Source organism: Symphalangus syndactylus, chromosome 10, assembly GCF_028878055.3.
Source record: "Symphalangus syndactylus isolate Jambi chromosome 10, NHGRI_mSymSyn1-v2.1_pri, whole genome shotgun sequence".
Taxonomy (NCBI): domain Eukaryota; kingdom Metazoa; phylum Chordata; class Mammalia; order Primates; family Hylobatidae; genus Symphalangus; species Symphalangus syndactylus.
Window position 1 is genome coordinate 38,710,025 of NC_072432.2, and position 24,296 is coordinate 38,734,320.

Consider the following 24,296-nt stretch of genomic DNA (forward strand, 5'->3'; position numbering starts at 1 on the left):
TGTAAAAGTCTTGAACTTCGGTTAGTTTTCTGTAGTAATACCAGTGTAGCAATTCCAAAAATATATTGTGTGTGTTTTAGAATTGAGCAGGTGAATCAATATATTGGTGTTCTCGAAAACCACAGTTGTCACAGTGGGAGAAGGAAAATATAATGATGATATGAGGGAAAAAATAACCCTATAGTGTTGAATTAGAATTAGGATTAGAGATAGCAGTAGGAACTCACAATTTGGTAAACACATGTATTTTTTTCATTGTAAGAGACTAGTTGCAATGGCACTCAAGTAATAAGAAGTAAAAGTATATAGAGGTAAAATGTCAGATGTCTGCAATTTACTGTCAAATTATTCAACTAAAATAAGACAGAGAGAGATAAAGCAAAGATGAAAATACGTTAACAACTGATGAATCTAGATGAAAGATATCTGGGTGTTCATGGAATTGTACTATTCTTACAACTTTTCTGTAGGTTTAAATTTTGTCAAGTACAAATTCAGTGAAAATAAGGAATTAGGATGCCAGGAGGTCAAAACATAAGCAAAAGACAAACATAAAAAAGAAACATGTGGCATAGTACTGGTTGTGCACTTGTCTGGCTGCCATTCAGACTGTCACAGGACAGTAGCTTTTATGCTAGTAAGTTCTGAAAGGCTATAGAACTACACAGAATGGCAGGTTCCTTTTACACAGCATGCATATAGTGTGCCCAGTAGCTATCTTAAATTTGTGCTTATTTAATATAATACATAATTTTCTTTCCTTCCTTTCATATATCCTTGATTTGGGTAAAAGGTAGATGAGTGTTTCACAGCAGAAAATTCAAAAGAAAAACTGAACCTTTACTACAGTTGTTCTGTAGTAAATTCACTATGGCCAAATCTCATTATCCTCAAAGATGAAAAAAAATGTTTGCTCAAAAACATTAAGAAAATTGAATGCCAGTGATAGTAGATGGTTTGCAGCTACCTTCAAGGTAATTTTAAAGATGTGATGAAAACCAGGCTGTCCATTATCAGAAGAACTTTAAATTTGATCCTTTGCTCTGTTTCCTTATGCTACATGACTTTCCTAGGTAACCCCAGTCTCTTTCAGCCACTCTCTATTTCTGACCCTAACTTCTCTCCTGAGCTGCAGGAGAATGTGGACACCTGCCTGTTGGACAACTGAGCCTGGTGCCCCAAAGGATTTTGAACTTAACGTGGCCAAAACAAACTAATAGCTCTACTCTCCTCCCACCCCCAAACCAGGCTGTATAAACCTTACTTAAGTGGTTGGCATCACCATACACCTGGTAACCTCAACTGAAAGCTTTAGAGTCACCTGGATTCTTATCTCTTTCTCATTTTCCACATCTTATCAGTCACTAAATAAAGTGGCCCTTGAATCTATCTCCCCTCAGCCCTCTGCCCCTACATTAATTCAGACCTTTACTAATTCTTGCCTAGGTTATTGCAAATGCTTCCAGTCAGATCTCATTAACTCTAATCCAGTAAACAATCAGTCCACACAACATCTTGCTTCTTTCTTAATAAAAAATCTGAGTATGTCATTCATCTGCTTAAAGACTTCACTGTTCTCTTCTTTCTGTGGAATGAAGGCCAGACTCCTTAGCTTGTTATTAATGAAGATCCGGCTCACCTTCTATCTCTTTTCCCATCTTTCCTGTGTCTCCATTGTCACTTATCTGCCCCCAGAAACATACATATTTTATGTTCCAACCCCACATAATTTCTCACTGTTCCCAAGCATACCAGGCCTATTTTGACTTTGGGCCTTTTCATACATTATTGTATGTCTCCTAGAAGGTCCTTCATTCCATACTTTGACCTCTTCACTTAAAAATCTCTTCTAGATTAAGTGCAAAAATTGTTATTTTGGTGGAAACTTCTCGAGCACACTCAAACAGAAAACGTTCCTGCATCTTCTGTATTGTCTGAGTACTTTGTTTATATTTCAATATTATTTATTTGTTTATATTTGATAAACAGACTAGGAGTTCTTTAAGGATGGTAGAATATTTCATGTATCTTTATATTTGAGGATTAGCATCATGCCTAGCACAGAGTAGATGCTCATTAAATACTGCTGAATAGATCTTTTGATATGTGGGTTTTATCTTTAGCCAAAATATTTAATACACAAATACCTGAAGTAAATCAGCTACTCAAATAATTATGGAAATTGAAAAATATAAGAGGTCATGCTTCCCTAATATAAAAATAATAAATTTAATTTCTGCCAGAACTTAATAAGTTAATACTCAAGCCTTTTCAGTACTACTGGATTTTAGTGATCTTTTTCATACTTAATGTATATTCTAGCTTTGGCTTGCCTCTTATGGGATCATTTGGTTTCAAGAACATTTTCCCTACTATTTTTAATAGCAAGCACTTAGTAAGCAAAATGATATATAGTGCTGTCTGAGGTAGAAAAAATGCTGATGGGACACTGGCTGTATAATGTGGACAGAAAAAAATACTATGTTTTTATATATTTAGCATCTTTACTTGCATTATAGAAAGATGGGCTGTGTTAGACATTAATCTATTTTGGTTTTCCATATTTAGTTATACTTTAAAAGTATTTTTGCTTTTTGCTTTTTAATAAGAAAGATGTGAAAATTGATAGTCCACTCAGGCAAGTGGAAAAGCTTTAGGCAAATGAAATTGAAAATAAAATATAAAGTTCTCTGTGATTAGAAGTAACTAAATTCCTACTATCAAAACTTAAAACTGGAAACCACACTTACTTATAGACAAAGTTCTACTCTAGGAGACAGACTTAGAGTCTAATATTTCTCTGAAAACAAGAAGTATATCATACACACCATTTAAAACTGAGTACATAGTGGGCACTCAATAAAGTATATGGGTAGGGAGGTTATTGTACTATCCACTTTTTAGTAAGTCTTTATTAAATATTATCTATGTACCAGGAACTGGTGAGCAATTGGTGTTGAAAAAAACTGAGATCCATTTCTTCATGGAACTTACATTCTAGTGAAATGGAAATATACAATAAACATAACAAATGACTGAATTTTAATATATGTTAGATGGCAAAAACTGCTATGCAAATAAGGTAAGTAGAACAGAGTAAAGAGAATTAGGAGTGCCAATAGTAGGCAGCATGGTGAGTATCAAATAGGACGATGGTGTAGAATGATATAATACATGAGACTGGATTTGCACTTACTTTGAGTTTGCAGCCTTCGTTCTGACACAACTTTCTGACAAGTGTCCCAATGATGATCATAACAGTTTCTCTGGTGTCACTGCTCCTAATAGAACCTTTGAACTTACTCTATTAACCAAACAGGGATAAAACAGGTTACCAAGACATTTAAATATTTCCAAGGAACACTTTTAGTTAAAAAATAAATACATACTTGGGAAAGTATTTTTATGTTTCTAGATTGCAAACTCAGAATTTTGCTTTTGAGACACTTACACATTTGCTATGTAGCTTTGAATTGAAGAGTTAATCCCCTTTTCAGGGATTTTTAACCTGCGGTACAGGGAATTCTTAACCCTGGAAGTTTGTGGATTGGATTCATGGGGTCAATGAACAAAAAAAAAGCGGGGGGGAAGGGTTATAAAATTTTATGTATGAGTAAAAAGGGGCCTCATCACTTTTATCAGATTCTCAATGGGTACATTTTCCGTAAAGATTATGAACTATTCCACTAGATCATAGGTAGACAAGTGCAATTAGACAGAAAACATTCTTGGACACAAGAGAAATCTAGCTTTTGTTTTCAACATAAATCTTTAACAGCAGAAGAATTGTATCTCTTCAGTGTAGGTGTATTAAATATCATGAGAATTTTTGAAGTCAAAACAAATCTTGTAAAATTGATTACTGAAGCATAACCTAGATTTCTCCCCTCTGAAATTCTGTCCTATGCTATATAACATGATAGGTGAACACAATCTTTAAATTTCCATATAGTTTATACTATTTATTGAAATTGCGAATAAGGCACTAACTGAAATAATTTATTGTACGGCTAATAATTAGTGGATAGAAAACACCCCAATTTGAATATGAATACTCAGCAGTCTCTAGTTGATAGCCTTCATTCTGATCTAAGAAACTTTTAATTACTGTTAATATTCTTAAGAAGTTTCATAGAAGTTGAGGGTCTTTATTTTCTATTTGACTTACAACGAGGGCTCTCAGGAGTTCTTCGTTGGGATGAGAAGCAAATCCACAGGCATAGAGAAACCTCTCCTGGAGGATAATGCTACTATCACTTTTGAAATCCAAAAAGTCCAAAATGGCTTCTAATGAGTCTGAGGTCTGAGCAGAGGTGACAGCATCCACCAGCTGAGGTCTATAAAAAAAGGCATAATCATGGTTATCAATGTTTAGGAGAAGGAATACTTAAAAATCTCTACCATTCACAGAGTCTCTACTGGTTTGAGTTTTCTCAAGAAGTGATTTTTTTTTAATTTGAACAAATGAAAAAATGATTAAGACTTTCTCAAAAAGACCCCTCCCCATTTTATTTTAATTTTCTCCTTTAACGCCCCTCTCTCTCACTCAAACAATGTATACTCAGAATATACAAACTAATTTTACTATATTAATCTAAGCCAAGTATAATTTGGAGATTTGTAAGTAAAAATTATATAAATACAATTATAAATTAAGTTCAAATTCTTTCCTATGTGAGTAATACATAAAAGCTATGAGTCCCCGAATTTATTCTCTTTCTTTGATTAGCTTTGCAAATACACATATTTCAGAAGTGCCTAATTGAACTAAAGCAGTATTATTTGATGGAAAATCTTTTAACCTTAAATCCAAGGGGAAAGGTTTTCCTCTTTTTAAAAATAAAAAAAACCATCATGGTATAGTTCTATGTTTAACCACAACCAATATGTGTGAGCAGAATGGAACCCCTACAGGAAAACTCTAGTTATATATTCTAGTCATCAAAAATCTTTGGTTTTTTGAGCCTGGGACAGTAAAACTTCTAAAAGTAGTTGTCATACTAATGAACACATGTATGTAAATATTACATACTACATCTATATAAGCACACCAGACAATGTGACATGTGCTTAGTAGTTTATACTTTTAAAAAATGATGTACTATTTTGATCATAACAAAAACCTAGTGAATTAAGCTTAGATAACTAGAAGACATAATACTTATTGAATTTATATTGTGCAAGCACTGTACTAAAAATTTTATGTGTCTAATCTCTCTTTAAGTTCTTCATCTGTAAAATGAAGCTAAAGTGGTATTTACCTCAGGATTGTTGGGAGGATTAAATTATGTTATCGCTGTAAAACATTCAGAAGAGTGCTTGACATATAGTAAGTGATTGATAAATATTAGCTGTTATTAGTACTACCACCTCATTTAATCCACTGAACATCCCTGTCAGTTTAATATTAATATTCCCCTGTACATGCTAGGAAACAGACGCAGATATACCTAGTCATTTGTTCAAGGTCACATAGCTGGTAAATGGCATTGCTGGGATTGAAACCTAGGTTTTTCTGACTCTGGAGTCCACGGTTTCTTAATTACATCGATGTTTCTCAAAGTGTTTTCCATGTTAACACTAGTCTTACAAAATACTTTAAGAAAAGGGATTTTCAAGATCATGTGTTTTAGAAAATATTCAAAACTTACCAGAATATTATCTGATTAAAGATACTAAAGAATTCTGCAACAGAGAGAAATTAACAAGGTTTCATCCAGTTTTGCAAACTCAGTTGCTCACAGAATCTTTTCCTTTTTGCATACCTGTTAACTTCCTGCAAATTACAGGATACAACATATAGGCTGTTTGGGAAATGTTACATTCCACCACCCTTCCTCTCACTATCCTACAATAAATAGAAAGAATTATTATCCCTATTTTACAGATGTTGAAAGTGAGGCTCGGAGAAGCTAAATATAAAAGACTTCCTTGGCCATGTGCGGTGGCTCACGCCTGTAATCCCAGCACTTTGGGAGGCCGAGGCAGGTAGTTCACCTGAGGTTGGGAGTTTGAGACCAGCCTGGCCAACATGGAAAAACCCCATCTCTACTAAAAATACAAAATTAGCTGGGTGCGGTGGCACATGCCTGTAATCCCAGCTACTCGGGAGGCTGAGGCAGGAGAATTGCTTGAACCCTGAAGGTGGAGGTTGTGGTGAGCCGAGATTGCGCCATTGCACTCCAGCCTGGGCAACAAGAGCAAAACACCGTCTCAAAAAAAAAAAAAAGACTTCCTTGAAGGATATACTATTATTGGAGGTCAGAATTTAAACTAGATTTTCTGATTTTAGTTCATCTTAGTATCCTTTCTATTACACTACACTGCATGTGTGTTGCATGTTATATGGTTCGATATTGTGTAAATAATCTGATTTATAAAATACATCATGCAGTCCTCCAAATTATTGCTGCCTTAAGATTTTTAGGATACAGATAATGCTAATAAGGTTTAGTGTAATCTCTACTCTAAATTAATACCTAATTATTCCACTTTTATTCTCAGTAATTTCTGCCTTTAATGTTAAGACAATGCCTATGTACTTTGAGAGTGGTAAAATTTTTAAAGAATCTTAAAAATATAAAAAATAATGTTAAGACAAGTCCCTCTACCAATATATTTTAACATGCTGTAATTAAAACAGAGCCTGATAATTTATGATTTTGCTTCTTTTTCAATTTCTGGTTTATTTATTTTTGAAGAGAATAACCAACTTTGATTAGTCATTTGGAATTCCTATCAATTTTTTAATGTCCTTAAGGCAAGTAAATAAATGCAATTGAGCATAAACAGACTTTTCAGAAAAAAGCTGCAATTTTCCTCCTGTTGGGGAATTCAGTTCTTTGAACTCAGTGACTGCTACTGCTGTGTGTGTGTGTGTGTGTGTGTGTGTGTGTGTGTGTGTGTGTAACTTGGCTAATTTCCACTTTTGATTATGTTAATGACTGTTTTTCACTGTCAAATTAATTGGGCCTTGTTCTATATCATCAATTAGGATAATTGGTATCATAAGCTCAATTTGTATATATACACAAATTCTGTATTATAGACTAAAAATACATTCTATTTAGAAACAGATGCAATGTTTTGGGGAAAGAATTAAGTCAACTCTGTTTATTACACATGTAAAATGGATCGTAGTTTCACCAAATAATAAGTAATGTATGGATTTATTTTTTCCAGATTCTTTTCACTGTTCGCCTCAGTTCTCAATTTTCTACATAAAACATAGTCCAACTGGCTCTTTAGTGAAATCACATTTTCAACTGAAGAAGTCAAACCTTTTTTGTTGTTTTATTTTAAATCAACTCAAATCTGTTCAGGTGTCAATTAACAGCATGAGGGACACAATTTCAAAAACGAGGCAGCACATGCCCCACGATATCATGACAAAGCCCTGCCTTCACTTATCTATGTACCAGTCTAGTCCTGATTTAAACTCATAAACACAACAACATGTTTATTCCAAGTCCCTGCTAAAAATCTGCTATTGTATTTCTGGTCAAGTGACCATTAAATTACTGCACTGTGGCATAACTCTTTGATGAAAATGTAGTGCAAGAAAATAATTGTTTTGGAGGTGGGGCAGTTGGTTTAAAAGGGGTCTTTCTTACTTCAAAAAACCAACAATCCAGAAATGTTTCTGACAGACAACCCCACACAAAGGTTGGGGAACTTACAATACTTCCTTGTTTTCCATCTTTAGGATTTGAAGGATCTCTTCTTTCTTCGAAGTCCTGAGGTGCTGAATGAAGGCCAGGAAGTTTCTGACAGCCTCGGCCTTGGAGAGGTTGTCAGGCTGCAGGTATTTCCTGGTGGACTGCCAGTGCTCCAAGAGCTGCAAAACATAAACTGCAGGCTCATACCCCACTCATAACTGTGAACATCCACATTTACAAAGGGTGTTCTCCCTGGAATAAAATGTCCCCTGTGTCTGAAGCAAAAGCAGCTTTTCGTACCTTACCTCAATACATCTGACAGTTCCCTGCCCATATCACACCCCTGGGACTTCCATCCACTCTGTGTACCATTCCTCTGTAGGAGGACTGTTTTTGTCTATTCATATTTAGCTTGAAGATCCTAGGGCAATAATTAACTGGTTTCTGGGTATATAGGTCATTTCATGGCTACACCAAGGGAATTGTATCCGAGGCCAGGCTTTGACTACTATAGTACAATTTAAATTGTGCAGAACTTTAATTAACAGCAAAATATTTCAGAGATAAAACAATGAGAACTGCTGAAGAATTGCATCAGGTTTCTAATTTACCTGCACCTCATTGAAAATCAGCTTTTCGGTGAGCTCCCTATTCTCTCTCTTTATTTTATTATTTGTATGAAATTCAATGTTTTTTTGTTGCTAAGGTCTAAATTATTCATTTCTTATATCTATGTTTTTTAGAGTAGCATTTAGATAAAGGTAATTCTCACACATACTAAGTTATTCTATTGCGGTTTTAAAAATAGTATTAGGTTGTCACAAAAGTAATGGCAAAAACCACGATTACTTTTGCAACAACCTAATAAATAGTTGTAATTAACAGCATCTCTCGGCTTTGAAACTAACTGAAGAATTTATTTTTCATACTTTACTACTTTCCCCCCTAGTTTTATGAAATCCTATCAGTGACTTCTAACTCTCTAACTCTATAGTAATAACTTGCTGCCAGTTTTTAAATTATTCATTACTTCTAATAAGCAATGGATCCTTTTGTTTCTCTTTTTCAAGTGCCTTTTAGCTATCTAATCTTAAGAAGATATTCCAAGTGAAACTCCAGCTGCACTTAGCTAAAGATTTACTGGGTCATTTCTGAAGCAGAAAGCATATCAATATGAATTCAGGTGTTTTTATTTTTGTTTTACTTTAAAGAGCTGCAATAGAATTTACAAAAGCAAATTCCTCAATGACATAAATAAATCCTTTTCTATAATAATTAAGAAATATTATCAAAAATCTTAGATGGCTCATAATGTGTAATATCTATGGGAGAGAAATTAATAGTGCAGAGCATAAGAAAAGATTAGTTTTATTAGCTACCTTCCTAAATAATTTCCATCTCATACAGCATTAGAAAATTACATTAGATCATTAAATGACATATGGAAAAAAAACAGGTAAAAGAAGAAACAATGTTTGAAAATGATGATTTTGTGTTTTAAAATGTTTCGTTTTTCCTCTAACTCAATTTCAGAAACTAATAAGCAATTACTGTCTTGTACTTTAAGCAAATTATGGAATTACATCTTGATGATTTCACTTTTCTGATAAGCAAATTATGGAATTACATCTTGATGATTTCACTTTTCTGAACACCAGTAATATTGAAGGAAAGAGCATCTTCCTATAGTTACACACAGGGCATGAAGCCAGTGGTTTGCTCTTCTGACAAGAGATTACAGATAAGGAAATGCTGGATGGTAAGTCATTTCTCTGAATGTATATCATAACTGATTCATGCAATAAAAGGAAAATTTTCTTTGTTGCATTAAAAATGTTACAAGATGATCTACACTTTGCCCTGGGGATGAGATATCGCATTTCTGACAGGAATTGTAGGGGAGACTGGGGTAAATAAATGTTTCCTAATTTAGGCAAAGATCCTGGTATCGTTTTTCAGTCCTTGCAGCAATAATCAGAACACTGAGGCCAGTAAAGTATGTCACCTGTGGACAAATAACTATTATGTGACAGAACTTTCAAGGTTCAGCCTTTGTCCACGTTCTTGATACCATATGCTTCCCCCTAACTTCATTAAGCCCTCTATTCTCCCTGAATTCTAGATGTGACTTATTAAAGGCTGCCCTTGAGTTATAACACTTTTTAAGAGGAACGAATGGTAACTATTTGTTAATTATTGATGTGTCATGCACCATGTGAGGGGCATATTGTGAGACTGCTGTCATCACAACTCTGTGGTAGCTGGTAGTTCTTTAGAAACTGTCTTCATTGAATGAGTTGATGCTTTCACTGGAGACAAAATGAAAACAGAGTCTGATGTCATGATTATTCCCATATTTGTCTGCACTTACAGAAGGACATGCTTTACACTGGCTCTGGAAGACTTGCCCCACAATGGGAATGGCTGTGTACTTTGAATCAACTGCTTTGATTATGGCTGCAGCCTGCTTTCCAGACATCAGTCTTGGGCCTGCTTCGGTTGTCTTCAGCTCTAATTTCTGCCTGCATAATACCAAAAGGAAATGCTATATTATAATCATTCTTTTGAGTGAACAAGATACTAATTGCCATTCTTTTGGCAAACAAGATAGTAATTTATTCAAGTTGTATATAGCCATGTCTTTCAAACTGTGATATCTCCAGAGGCAACTGAAAGCTCATTATGAAGTCTTTCTGGAGCGATGATTATATTAAAAGATTTGAAAATTTAAGTTTGGATTTTCAAAATATTATGTCAACAGTATACAGGGAAGAAAAATTGCCTGGATGATGAATAAGATATGCAATGTCAGCTCTTTTGAATTTAGCCCAGCTTTCTGAAAATTATATCGTCAATACAACCGCATGTTACTTATTAATCAAGACAGCTAGAAAATCTTATTTTCCAAAAATAGTCTCAACTATATTTTTGTCTGACATGCTTTTCCAGAATCTGTCTGTCATCAAAAGGTAGGGTCTACATCCCTCTCCTTGAACCAGGGTAGGACTCTGTGACTGCCTCAACTAATAGAGGAGACTGAAAGTAACACTGTGTGATCTCTAAGGCTATGTCTTAAAAAAGAATTCCGTTTTTCTCTGGCACCAACCATACATGTGCTTCGGAGGCTTGAGCTACTACATAAGAAGTCTGACATGAAGCTGCAATGCTGAGAGGCCACAGGGAAATAAAGATAGTTGCACGAGGAGCCTCAGATGTTTGAGTCTTTCCAGCCCATGTACCAGATACATGGGGGAACAACCTTTGAATAGTTTGACTGTCTGCAACTACATAATAGATGCCTAGCAAGGCCAAGGCAAGCCTGTAAATTATGACAGAGAACAGTACAGTGATTGTTGCATTTTATACCACTAAATCTGGGGTTGTTACATAGCAATGGAAATCTCATAGGCCTGATAAGTTATTTAAAATATTTATTTTATATGAAAATATAATAAAACACTATAGATATACCAGTAGTATACGAAGTAGAACGCAAAATTCTATTCCAGATGAGACTTCTATAAAATTTCAAGCATTTTAATGAGGCATTTTTACTACTATTTTGCATCTATTTGGTGCTAATATTAGAGCTACTCCAGAGAAATTTTTTGAGAAGCAATGGCATAAGGTATAACACATTCACTGCTAGAAAACATTGTTTTCTGAATTAAAATCTGAAAATAACAGAAACTCTAAGATTTAAAATTCTAGTTCTTAATCCCGTTAGAACAATTCTGTCCAGAGAATGGTCTTCAAATGATAAACAGGCCTAAATATTTAAGTTGCATAAGTCATATCAAAAATTTTGTCGCATCTCTTTACTATGGAACTTTTTATGTTTTTTAACAACAATATTGTTTTAAAAACTCTTAAAGAGAAAAATTACAAATGCTACCACTTTTTTACCTTAACATTAAAAACATTTGACAGAGAAATCAGAAAATGAACTAGAATGAATCAAGTAGTTTGTCTTTTTAAAACTTAAAACCTGTTCAATAAATAATTGATTTTTAATACAATTTTATTTAAAAAGTAATTATTTACCATGTGCCATGAATTGTTGTAGATGATGTAAAAAATAAAGATGAACAAGATATAATCACTATTTTCAAGGAGCTCACAGTTGAAATGAGGAAGCACAATAAATACAGTCATGTGCTGCACAAGGACATTTTGGTTAATGATGGACCCATGTACGAAGGTGGTCCCACAAGATTATGAAGCTGAGACATTCCTCTTGCCTAGTGACATCGTAGCTGTCCTATCATCACAGTGCAAAGCATTACTTACCTGTTTCTGTCAATGCTGGTGGTAACACACCTACTGTGCTACTGTTATATAAAAGTATAACACATGCAGTTACGTACAATACATAATACTTGATAATGATGACAAATGACTATTACTGACTTCTGTATTTATTATACCATACATTTTATTATTATTTTAGAGTGTACTTCTTCTACTTATTAAAAAAATTAACTCTAAGACAGCCTCAGGCAGTTTCTTCAGGAGGTATTCCAGAAGAAGGCATTGTTATCAGAGGAAGTGACAGTTCCATGTATGTTATTGCACCTGAAGACCTTTCAGTGCGACAAGATTTGGAGGTTGTAGGTGCCTTCCACTGGAGGAAGACAGTGATATTGATGATCCTGACCTTGTGTAGGCCTAGGCTAATATATGTGTTTATGTCTTAATTTTTAACCAGAAATTTTTAAAAGTAAAACATAAAAATAAAAAATTTAAAAATAGAAAAAAGCTTATAGAATAAAGATTTAAAGAAAAAATATTTTTGTACATCTGTACAATGTGTTTTAAACATGTGTTATTACAGAGTAGTTCAAAAGTTAACAGAAATTAAAAAGTTTTTAACGTAAAAATGTTACAGTAAGCTAAGGTTAATTCATGATGGAGGAAAAAAGTTTTTTAGAAATTCAGTGTAGCATAAGTGTACAGTGTTTATAAAGCCTACAGTAGTGTACAGTGATGTCCTAGTCTATGACATCCACTCAGTGCTCATTTGGTGATTCATCCAGAGCAAATTTCAGCCCTGTAAATTTCATTTATGTACCTTTTATGAATAAAGGTACACATACATAGTATCTTTTATACTGTATTTTTTTGCTGACTTTTTCTATGTTTAGATACACAAAAGCTTACCATTGTGTTTAATTGTCTGCAGTATGCAGCACAGCAATATGCTATACAGGTTTGTAGCCTAGGAGCAATAGGCTATACCATATAATGTAGTGTAGGCTGTGCCATCTAGGTTTGTGTATGTATGCTCTATGATGTTTGCACAGTGATGAAATTGCCTAACAATGCATTTCTCAGAACTTATTCCCATTGTTAAGCAATGCATGACTACACACACACACACACACACACACAGATCTATTTACAAATCAAGTATAATAATATAACAAAGAATAGCAAAGAAAATAAAAATTTTAGCATTATCTTACTTTGATACTATTTTCCCCTTAATGGTTTGTAGGAAATTCAGTCCAAAAGCGTGTGTTTCTTCAGCAAGCACAGCTATAACAAAACTGTCTTCTATGGTATAGGTGGTGACAGATGTAGCTTTTGAACTGACACCCAAGACCTAAATAAATAAATAGCCATATTTATAACAAGTAATCATCGTTTAAATTATCGAATCAAGTCAAATAGCAAACTGTCTTTCAGTCTACAAACAGCTTCCCCATTATACCCATCCCTCATTACTAACACCTACAACTTATTGAAATGGGTCTATTCATTACATATGTGTGAATTTGTAGCCTAAACTAAAAATTATAAATGTTTCAAAATTCTATTTCTACTTTATTTTTCTATTACATTAAATTAATCTCTACAAAATGTAATTATTTGAATGCCTCAAAGAAAGTGACATCTATCATACCTGATTTAGGGTCGTAAATCCAGACCTCGCTATTTTGCATGAATCCAAGGCCTTAATTTTGATCACTTTGTCTTGATGAGCCTGGTAGGTCACTTTACAATTTCCAGAGATATCTACCTAAAAAGAAAGGCAAGGGCATAATGCTTGGGATTCCTTGTGGGCCATTTGAATTCTAATGAGAAGTGGCTTGAAAATTGAGGTCTCTAACAGGCCATAGGGGACTTTTTTTCTCCCCCAGGATGATAAGATACAAAGACAAGAACAAGGTTTCTGGTAGCTCGTTGATTCCCTCCCATTCTCTATGGTTGAGTCTTAATAGCGCCTACTCATTTTTTTTCACTAATGATGTGGGATTTCCTACTTCTCTCTAAATCCAATTAAAATTAGACAAATGGCCTGGTAATAATTGAAACCGGATAAATGGGTAATTCTGTGCAAGGGAGTTGATTGTCAATGCTGTATGTAGATTCTGTGTGTGTGTGGTGTATGTGTGTGTAACTTCAACTAGCTGAACATGATTAGAAATTCTTTTTTATTTATTTATTATTTTATTATTATACTTTAGGTTTTAGGGTACATGTGCACAATGTGCAGGTTTGTTACATATGTATCCATGTGCCATGTTGTTTTGCTGCACCCATTAACTCGTCATTTAGCATTAGGTATATCTCCTAATGCTGTCCCTCCCCCCTCCTCCAACCCCACAACAGTCCCCGGAGTGTGATGCTCCCCTTCCTGTGTCCATGAGTTCTCATTGTTCAATTCTCACCTATGAGTGAGAACATGTGGTGTTTGGTTTTTTGTCGTTGCCATAATTTACTGAGAATGATGTTTTCCAGTTTCATCCATGTCCCTACAAAGGACATGAACTCATCATTTTTTATGGCTGCATAGTATTCCATGGTGTATATGTGCCACATTTTCTTAATCCAGTCTATCGTTGTTGGACATTTGGGTTGGTTCCAACTCTTTGCTATTGTGAATAGTGCCACAATAAACATACTTGTGCATGTGTCTTTGTAGCAGCATGATTTATAGTCCTTTGGGTATATACCCAGTAATGGGATTCTTAAAATCCTGTGGGATTAATTAAAATCCTGTGGGATTAACTCAAATCATCATTAGCTACATCATCAGTTTGAGTTTAGGCAAATGTATCCCAATACAGACTCTGTGTGGATTCTCTGAGCTTTTTCCTGGGGCCTCTGCCAGCATCACAGAAGCAGAGGTCTCTTTTCTAGCAAGCTAACCAACATTCTTTTGGTCCAACCCTACCATCAGATTTTTCACCCACTCATGGGCTGGTTGAATTCAGTCTAAGAAACTTGGACTCCAGCCTTGACTCCGGGTATGATACTGGAAGATCCACCTAACTTCTCTAGTTTCTTCTTTTGCAAAATGAACAGTGTTGGTATAGGCCAGTGGTTCCCCACATTGACAATGCATCCAAATAATCCACAAAGACTGTTAAAATACAGATGTTTGAACAAGCACGTTGGCTCATGCTTGTAATCCCAGCACTTTGGGAGGCCAAGGCGGGAGGATCATCTGAGGTCAGGAGTTCAAGACCAGCCTGGCCAACATGGTAAAACCCTGTCACTACTAAAAATACAAGCTTGGCATGGTGGCACACACCTGTAATCCCAGCTACTTGGGAGGCTGAGGCAGGAGAATCGCTTGAACCTGGGAGGCAGAGGTTGCAGTGAGCCGAGATTGCGCCATTGCACTCCAGCCTGGGCCACAGAGTGAGACCCCATCTCAAAAACAAAGATGTTCAGGTCCTCCCCGATCTACTGAATCAGAATCTCTGGGATGAATATAGGGAGTCTATATTTGTAACAAGCCCCTCCATGGTACAGTAGTGCACAGTGATGTCTGGGAACCACTGGAATGATCTCCATGAAGCTCCTTTAGTATAAATATTTCTAATTCTCTCTACCTTGTAATTAATTAACAAAACATTGGGATAAACGGCAATTGTTTCATAGGCAAATGAGACTTCACTACACAACTCACCTTTTCTGAGCATTACCTTAGTAGTAAGTCTTCTACTGAAATTGTATAAGTAGAAATCCTTACAAACTTTATTGAGATGCTGAATCCTTAATATTATTGGTAAGTACCTCATTGGTGGTTCCAGAGCTTAACTGTGTCTGAAATAGGCTAGCCAGGCCTCTCTTGATATTTTCTATGGCCACTGCCTCATTTTGATATGAGTAGAACTCTTTGACCTGGTGGGGAGAGGGGAACAGAACAAAAATGAAGCAAAAATGCATCATTTATCAGATTTAAATAAGTGTCAGGCAAGGTCAGATTCTTACCTGTGTTAATCCTAGGAGAAAGAGATCTGACACTCCAAATCTGGAATTTCCTTTTTGTGAAAAGAAGCTATTTAAACCTCTGAGACCATCAGAATATGAAGTTTAGGGAGACTGATAGTGAAGGCTCTTGCATGATGGGCACAGCATTGGGAAGGAGCACTGATATAGGCTGGGAGCCTCATGAAAACAAGAATGGCCCAGGGAAGAGAAATGATGAACATTGTTTGAACATGTCAGCATATTCTCTACCTGTAACTGTACTAGAAACAAAAAATAACTAAGGTTTAAAATAATAGCAAACAAAAAAGTTCTTGGACAAAAATGGCAATCACTACCTTTGAGATTCCTGAGATAGTACAGCCTTTATGGGCTATTGCAAGGCCCCAGGCATGGCCATAATACCCATGGTCAACATTTCACAGGGGCAATGTTTTCCACCCTCCATATATATATATATATATATATATATATATATATATATATATATTCAGAAGGCTGGAAAATTTGAGGTTGAGATTGCTATTGCTGCATAACCTGCCCCAGGCACTGCTTTGAGGTTCCCATCAGAAGGCAGAGAAAGGAGGTTGAAATGAGGAGGGTGACTTTGATTTGGCAGGAATAGTAAGCCACTTAGCTTTGTTTTATCATCTTTGATATTTATAGGCACAGAGATGATAAGTGTCTTTTGCCATTTTGATAATTTAACTAATGTTTAAGAAACAAGGATAAAAGTACAAAGCAAATTTAATGGAAATCAGTTTTCACCCTGTAGACTTGATATGCATCACACAATTTAGAAATAGAGGATAGATACGTGTTCCCTGTAAAAATTCCCAAGTTCTATGATAATTATAGCTGAGCATTTCTACCAGGAATATCCTGAATGCCTTCCTAGTACTCTTTAAAACCAACCATAGCTTCTAAAGTAAAACATAAAGCTCAATAACTATGCAATGAATCCAAATAATACCACGCTCAGTAATTTAGTCTACATAAAAACTCTCTTGTGCCTTAGAAGAAGAGAATACTTTTCCTGAATTATGCAAACAAGTGTCTCAAATTTCTATTTTTACTTCCTACATATACTCTGCCTAGTGATGGCTTTACTAGGTACTTTATCTGGCAATCAGTTTTAGTCATTAGACTGGATTAACCTATAAATGTTGGAATAGTGTTTGTCCGACTTAGGAACTGGAATAATGACCTCAGTGTCTGAAAATTCACAGTATCATATTCTCAAACAAATCACTGGCAATATCTCAGACCCAAGCCTGAGTTTCTGAAGTTCTATTTTGTAAACTGTATCTCCTTCCTCTAATAATCACAGTGTAATTTCCTTTTCAAATATTTGGAAGTGTATCTCCAGATATCATGACTATTAGAAGTTCATAACTAGATTGCCCCAAAATAGTCAGAAGTGTTCACTCAGGGGCAATGCACACATGTCTATATGGCCCATGTCTTTTTGGTATGAACCTTAAATACTTTAGAAAGCAAGATCTCCTAAGTGGGAAAAATACCAGTATTGTCACCACTATTCACTTTCCTTCCAGGCTACAAAATGTACCTGAGCTATTTCTGAAGTTTTACCTAAAAGGTAAGGAAACCCAGTTCTTGGATTTAAATCTTTGGACTGTGCATAAGGTTCAGTGCTTATCTGTTACTGACCCACTGCAATGGATCAAGTTTTGATCTTGACCTCTGGATCCCTTAGAAAATGGTGTTAGAGCCTTTTTTCCCTCCTGGCAGGCTGAATGATAGATATAAACTGTGAGACACAAGAAAAAAGTTTTTTTCATCCTTTCTATTAGTTTTTATTGCTTCCCCAGAACTAGAAAAATGAACACATCTCTTTTTGTTTTATACGACTGCTACTTCTAGGGCCTAAATTCTGTTTCTTTAGAGTAGACTGATGAGATCCAAAGTGAAGATAGTACTGATATCCATACCAGCTAAATATCAAAACTGTTAGAATTGAGCTGCCTTGTAATCATTTAAAAAATAATAATTTGAAATCAGAATTTTGCAGTTCAAGCCACGTGGCTGTCACAGCAATAATCTTAAATTTATTATTTCACAACAGGAACTGAGTAAGTTTTATTATACTCAGGCCATAAAGTTGATTACTCCATTCAGCAATGAAATTAGTTCTGAACATCCAAGAGCACTGGGTTCTTATCTAAATTCACAGTACTCATAGCTTCCAAAGAGCAGCAGCAGGTACGACCTGGTTACAAATGAAGTCTTTAACCCAAGGAAACCACAGCTAGAGGGAGACTGGGTAAAATGGCTGGGAAGGTGGTGCAGTGCCTCTTCCAGCCAAATATGAGGGGCCAGTTTCCTCTTGAAATAGGTAGGCATCATTCATGTTGTTTTTTCCTTAGGAAGAAGATGCCTTTCTCCACACTTTCCTTTATATTTATTTTAAGAATAAGAGGAGACTAAATTCCATTAAGTGGCCAAACAATAAAAATAATAAAAAGAATCCCAGCAAACAAAGATTGGTAATTTTATCTTTGATATCTATCTAAGACAGAGCATGGCTAGAAAATGACACACTGGAGAAGAAACAAGTAAAGAAATATACAACAAATTTCAGAAGGACTTTCAAGGTGTCACATTTCTTATGGCAGTTCAGTGCATGTACAAGAGCCATGCTGATTTAGAGAGCAAATCAATGCCTGGAAACAATACAAAATAAAGGTCTGACTCAGCAGCCAAGTGGTTAATTTAATCAACACAAAGCCAAAACCAGAAATGGAAATCTGGTAATTATCCAGTTAATTGGATCAGCACTTCAGGCCAAAAAAAGAATCCATGGTATAACTTGAGGCATCTTTCACTCGCCAGCATTAATCAACTTAATCAATAACTGTCACGTTTACAACTTAATGATTTGTAGACAAAACTAGAGTCATGCCCACTTATGTAGGGAAGATGAGTGGGCATGGAAAAAAGAAGATGTGCAATGAATATGTATCTAAGTATTTTAATGGACTCTCTTTTAAAATGTAAATACGAGAGCCTCAGCTGGGAAAGGGAGACAGGGGGAGGTCTGGAAGGACAAAAATTACATGCTGACGAGCATCCTTGAAATCCCAGAAACTTCAGGGAGCACAACTTAATTTGAGCCTGTGGTAGAAAATGCTCTCTAAGAAAACAGCCTGTCCATAGCCTTACTCTGCCTGTCCATAATTTCTCTCATAGTAAACTGAAATGATAATTTAAGTAGTGATCTTTCTGACAGTGATAAGGCCAAAACCTCCTGTTGGCTTCTTAGTCCTGATTGTTAAGTTTTTTCCAACAAATATTTTATTACATACTTGAAAGATACGATGATGTACTTTAACCTGTGGTTACAGTAAATCATCACAATTCATAGCTCCTCTAGAATTGGCCCATTGCAGTTACTAAAATAATGATGTGGCAGTTCCATCCCAGCCTTTGAACAGTGAGTCCTTTCATGTGTGTAGCAGAAGACTTTGTACTCAGCTGCTACCAAAGGAGCTATAAAATGATTGGTTGTCATTAAGATTATAAATGCAAATAATATCTATGAACTCAAGTGTCTTGCCACATTGGAAGCTCAGAGAAGAAAATAACAGTATTTCATGTTGTTAACAAAGTTGAGCCATAAGAAAATCAAATAAGTCAACTGATCTCATGATGTAAATAAGGAACACTACAAGTCAACCAAAGAGGCAGGCATTTCTCCAAATACTTTCCAGCTAGAAGACAGTAGACATAGAAGTTTGAGCATAGACTCTATTTCAAATCCCAGCTCTACCGCCTGCCAGTTGTATGACCATAGGCAAATTTCCTAACTTTTCTTAACTTTGGTTCCTCATCTATCACAAGAGGTTGATAAGGCAGCCCTTACTGCTCAGGGCCATTACAAGAATAAAAGAGACAATTCATGTAATGCCTTTAGTCAGCACCTAGCACACAGTAAGTGCTTAGTTCGTTTTAGCTATTATTAAGTAAACAATAAGTAAAACATTCATCAAAGTTCGACTCAGTTGAGCCCCATATAATCTTATTTGTTTATCCTTTATTTTAGAAGCATCTATATTCAGTCTCCCCTATGAGCAAGGTGCTGAATAGACAGATACAACTCTGCCCATGAGAAACTTACTCTGAATGTGGAGAGACAAGACATAAAAAGAGAATGACAATACACTGTGATAAACGCTTTGATAGAAATAGGCCCAGGGGTTTGGAAAGATGTCAGAGAAGGCTTCATAAAATATTCAGTGCAAGGCATAATTCTGGGTGCTTTGGGGAAGGAGGGAGTGGAAGGGCATAGAGGTGAGGGGGAGAGGCTGAAATACAAAGAGGAATTGGATTTTTTTCTATCCAACACCCATAATCTGGCAATGAACACAAATGACCAAAAAGAAAGTGATAAGGGTCATGAGTGAGCTGCAAAGTGCTAAGAGTATTCTAAAGAGTGATGGTTATTTCCAGCTGGCTGGAAGGGTGTGAACTTTATGACAGAAATGGCATGTGAGCAGTCAGAAACATGGCAAGTATTTTGACAAGTGGAGAAGGAAGAGAAAGCATTCTTGAAGATAGTGATTCATATTTGGTTGTAGGCGAGGTGAAAACACAAGATTTCTTCTTGTGAGTTCCTTTTGAGAACGTCATATAAAAATGTGCATCATGATTAGCAATACACATATATGAAATGCCCAAAGTATTTGTTTTCAAATACTTCAGTTGAAAATAAATAAAGTATTACTTTATCAGTATATAAAGATCAGTTTATCTTTATTTTGAATTTAGAAAGTGAAATTTTAGAGATGTATGGAATTATAACTCTAATGTTCCCATTCTGTTTTCCTGCTTTTGTTCCTAAAATTGAGCTGTCATCTTTAGACACATTTTTATGTATGTCAACACACTATCTGTAATTTTCATAAACACACATATGTAACACCCAATAATTAACTGATCACAATTGTTTCTCAATTCCAAATTTATTAAGATCATTTTAATTGATTAGAATCAAGCCATAAGTGATGCACACTTATAGAATTTTTAAAACAGATTTTCAAATAGATATTATAAAGTGTTCAATCATTATTTTAATATATAAAATGCTTTTCCATATCAGAGTTTTAAAATAATTTCTAAAGGCTTTAAAAAAACTCTACTTTAGACTTGTCATACCCTTTTAAAAGCTTTAACCTTGTACTTTAGCCAGATATCGATAATCTCATAACAAATCAATATTACTAATCTAAGTTGGATCATTTCAGTCTCATAATTTGTCTCCTTTCCTGAAATCATCCAATCATGCTTTGATGACTTGCTTTGTTACATTATGTTTGTAATCCCTTATAATTTGATAAGAAATTTACCTTTTAATAATGCCTTTCATCAATAAATAAATACTTGATTCTACTATAAAGATTTCCAGAAAAATAGGAAACAAATTGGCTAGTAAATGTAAGGGAACCCAGGGCACTGATTTAGTTTGGAAACATTTAATTTGCAACCTCTGTTCTTTAGTTCTTGAAGAAATTCCATTTACCATAAAAGTAGTTACAGTGTGATTACCTCAAAATAATATCTACTGAAGGAAAGAAAAATATGAAGTTGGAGAAAAAGATGTGGAACCTAAACGCCCCTTTACCTTTCCATGGATTAGATGAAGGAGCATAGGTCTTTGCAGAGCTTCCAAGTTTTCCTTTCCCATGATTTTAGATGGACTTTTCCCCTTGAAGATGCTCTTCTCTCCTCTCTGCTGATTCACATTTTCAACATTTACATCCTTCATCTGGAGTAACAGAAAGAAACCTGTTATAAAAACTTCCTATGTCTGTCTTCATCAGAGTCTCTCTGAAAATAAAATGATAAAGAAACAGACAGAGTTGGCCACAATTTCTTCTGTCATTTTTCAGTTCATGATTTATAGGAACTTGCCACTCACTTTAAAAGAATGGAGAAGGCATTTAAAAAGTAGGTTTTTTAATAAGGCAAAAATAGCAATACTTAAAGAACTCTGTGACTTTAGGCTTAAAATAACTGTGACATGAATGTGGTTCTTTCCTATCATTGCCACTCTTCATTTGTTTTGTGTGGTTGCTGTCTGCCTGATCACTTCACTTCACTTTACCACTTGTTGGAAAGGACCTCTGCCCCATTCTACCTCATCTGTGTAAATAAAAATAAAGTCTAATTACTGAATAAGGAGGAATATAATGTTTTCTGGAGAATAGTTTACTGTTGTATTGAGAAATGGCTCAGAGAGATGGATGATGACGCTTTGATCTAACTTGGAAAACACAAGAGCAATTAGAGACATCCAAAGAAGCAAATATCACTTGTAAATGTATTGCTATGACCTCAATATAAAGGACATCAGCAACTACTTGTTCCAAGTACTTTGTCCTGTGTGCCTGTTTCACACCAAGATGTAGAAGAATAACTGACTTTACTCAAGGAATCTATTATCTTTAGGTTCTTGAGAAGCAAATAAGGGAATCACCATATATTACAACTGGAAAAGGCCCCAGAGACTATCTAATTTGGCCTCCCTTCTCAACACATAAATCTAAACCATTTTAACTGACCAAACACTGTTATTCAGGGGAGTACTTGGTTCCTTCTTCAGGAAGAACACAGACTAGGTTTACTCTCTCTTCAGTAATTCCACCTGTTGTATCAAGGAATTCAGGAACCTCCTAACTGATCTCCTCTTGAGTTAGAGTGGTCTAAATTGTTTTTCATACAACATGGATTATTGACCCTTCTCTCCCAGAACATTTTGAAAAGACTCTAGTATAATGTCCCTATTAACATGATCTATAGAATTGAACACCATACTCCGGTTGTTTACCAGTATATACCTTCTATTGTCTGTTTCAACAATTTGGAAAGATCAGTTCACTTTTCATCAGCAAAACCTTTAAATACATAGAACTGCTTATTTTAGTGAAAGATAAGAAACTAAATGGATGTATAACCAGGAACCCAAAACAAGTGCTGTCCAGTGGTACACTTCTCAAAAACTCTGACATCTAATCTTTGCATTTATCTGGTAGAAAATGCCTACCGTGATTTGGATCAATTGGTCATCATCACCATCAGGATTCCTCCACAGTAAGGCCACATCCACGTTGGAGGAAATGCGGTAGCCCACGCTGTCTTGCAGTTTTCCTTCGCCCCGATCAAGAAGAACTTCAGTGGAGTATGTGAGCTTGTACAGCCGGTCATTATTTAATGAGAGACCAGTTGTGTGACCTGCATAAAGATAATGACACATATCCAGTTTTCACTGTAAGGGAACATGCTGTCTCACTATCAGTGCATCTCTCTACCACAGTGGTGCTCACGAAGCTTGGTAAATATTCGCTGATTGAAACATGGTTCTACTTCTTCTGCTGAAATCATTGACTTGAAAAACATAGATAAACAAACAAATAAGCTCCCATTTCAGAGAACTTAGTTTGTATTCCTAATCAGTTATCAGACAGTGCCATGGTTGAACTATAGATATTTTGGGTTTTTTTTTTTTTGTTTAAATGACATTGTATTTCTCTTAATTATATGAACATGATTTCAAGTAGAGGACCCACCAGTAATTGGTTTATAAATTTAATATAAGCCATTTGTAATTAACGTATTATTTAAATGCAAGCAGATCAATGCCAAGGTAATTTTAGTAGTTAGAAGGAAGTTCTTTAATTTGGATATTTTTGATATTTAAGAAACATCTCTTCAGTGTAATTTACTCTATTAATGTAATTAGCAAACTTTTCGTACAAAGGTACATTTCAGGGTTGCACATATGTAACTTTAAATTAGCTGTGCCTGAATAAACTAATGTTTTACTATATGAAATCTTAGTACAGGCTTAAATTTAGCATGGGGTAATTAAAAAGATCAAATAGTATACAAATCCGTACTGTAAGCCAAGAAAACTGATGTATGAATGAGTTCACACAGTATCCAATTCAGTTTATCTAGCCCAAAGAAATGCCAAGGAGCAAGTCTTTCCCAGAGATGACTTAAAATGTATGGTCACATAAAGCTTTTTTCTTTTGTATATTTTCTATCTATGGCTCTCAGGAGATAGTTAAAAAAGACTTCAGTTTACCTTACTCCTCAATGCTAATGGGGTTGCATTGCCCAGTTTACTATAATAGGCAACCATAATCTTTTTTTCTCTCAGGAAATATACATATGGGGAGAGGTACAGAAAAGGGGTTTGGGGTGACTAGACAAGAAGCAAAGCAGCTGAGAAAGGTGATAGCAAAAATTACTTTGCAATGCCAAAAAATTAAGAAAACTCTGAAAAGGCCTTACCCACCTACACAGTAACAATCTGTTCACTGTCTCCTCTACGTACGACAGCTCGTACTTGCCCAGAAGAAATGGTGGTCAAAAATCCATCATCTGCATGTT

At 35.3% G+C, this 24,296-nt stretch overlaps 1 protein-coding gene across 4 annotated transcripts in view; it reads right to left on the bottom strand.

Annotated features, from left to right (window-relative positions):
- The window catches only part of MTTP (microsomal triglyceride transfer protein), a 57,553-nt gene that overhangs the window by 19,383 nt on the left and 13,874 nt on the right, over window positions 1-24,296 (bottom strand). For all 4 annotated transcript variants that reach the window (XM_055296187.2, XM_055296188.2, XM_055296189.2 and 1 more), the window contains exons 2-10: window positions 22,945-23,132; window positions 21,523-21,666; window positions 15,687-15,794; window positions 13,564-13,680; window positions 13,124-13,263; window positions 10,030-10,180; window positions 7,680-7,837; window positions 4,169-4,337; window positions 3,197-3,304 (exon numbers count right to left, since the gene is read on the bottom strand). In XM_055296187.2, the coding sequence (XP_055152162.2) occupies window positions 3,197-3,304; window positions 4,169-4,337; window positions 7,680-7,837; window positions 10,030-10,180; window positions 13,124-13,263; window positions 13,564-13,680; window positions 15,687-15,794; window positions 21,523-21,666; window positions 22,945-23,132 (1,283 nt within the window). The remainder of the gene's footprint in view (window positions 1-3,196; window positions 3,305-4,168; window positions 4,338-7,679; window positions 7,838-10,029; window positions 10,181-13,123; window positions 13,264-13,563; window positions 13,681-15,686; window positions 15,795-21,522; window positions 21,667-22,944; window positions 23,133-24,296) is intronic.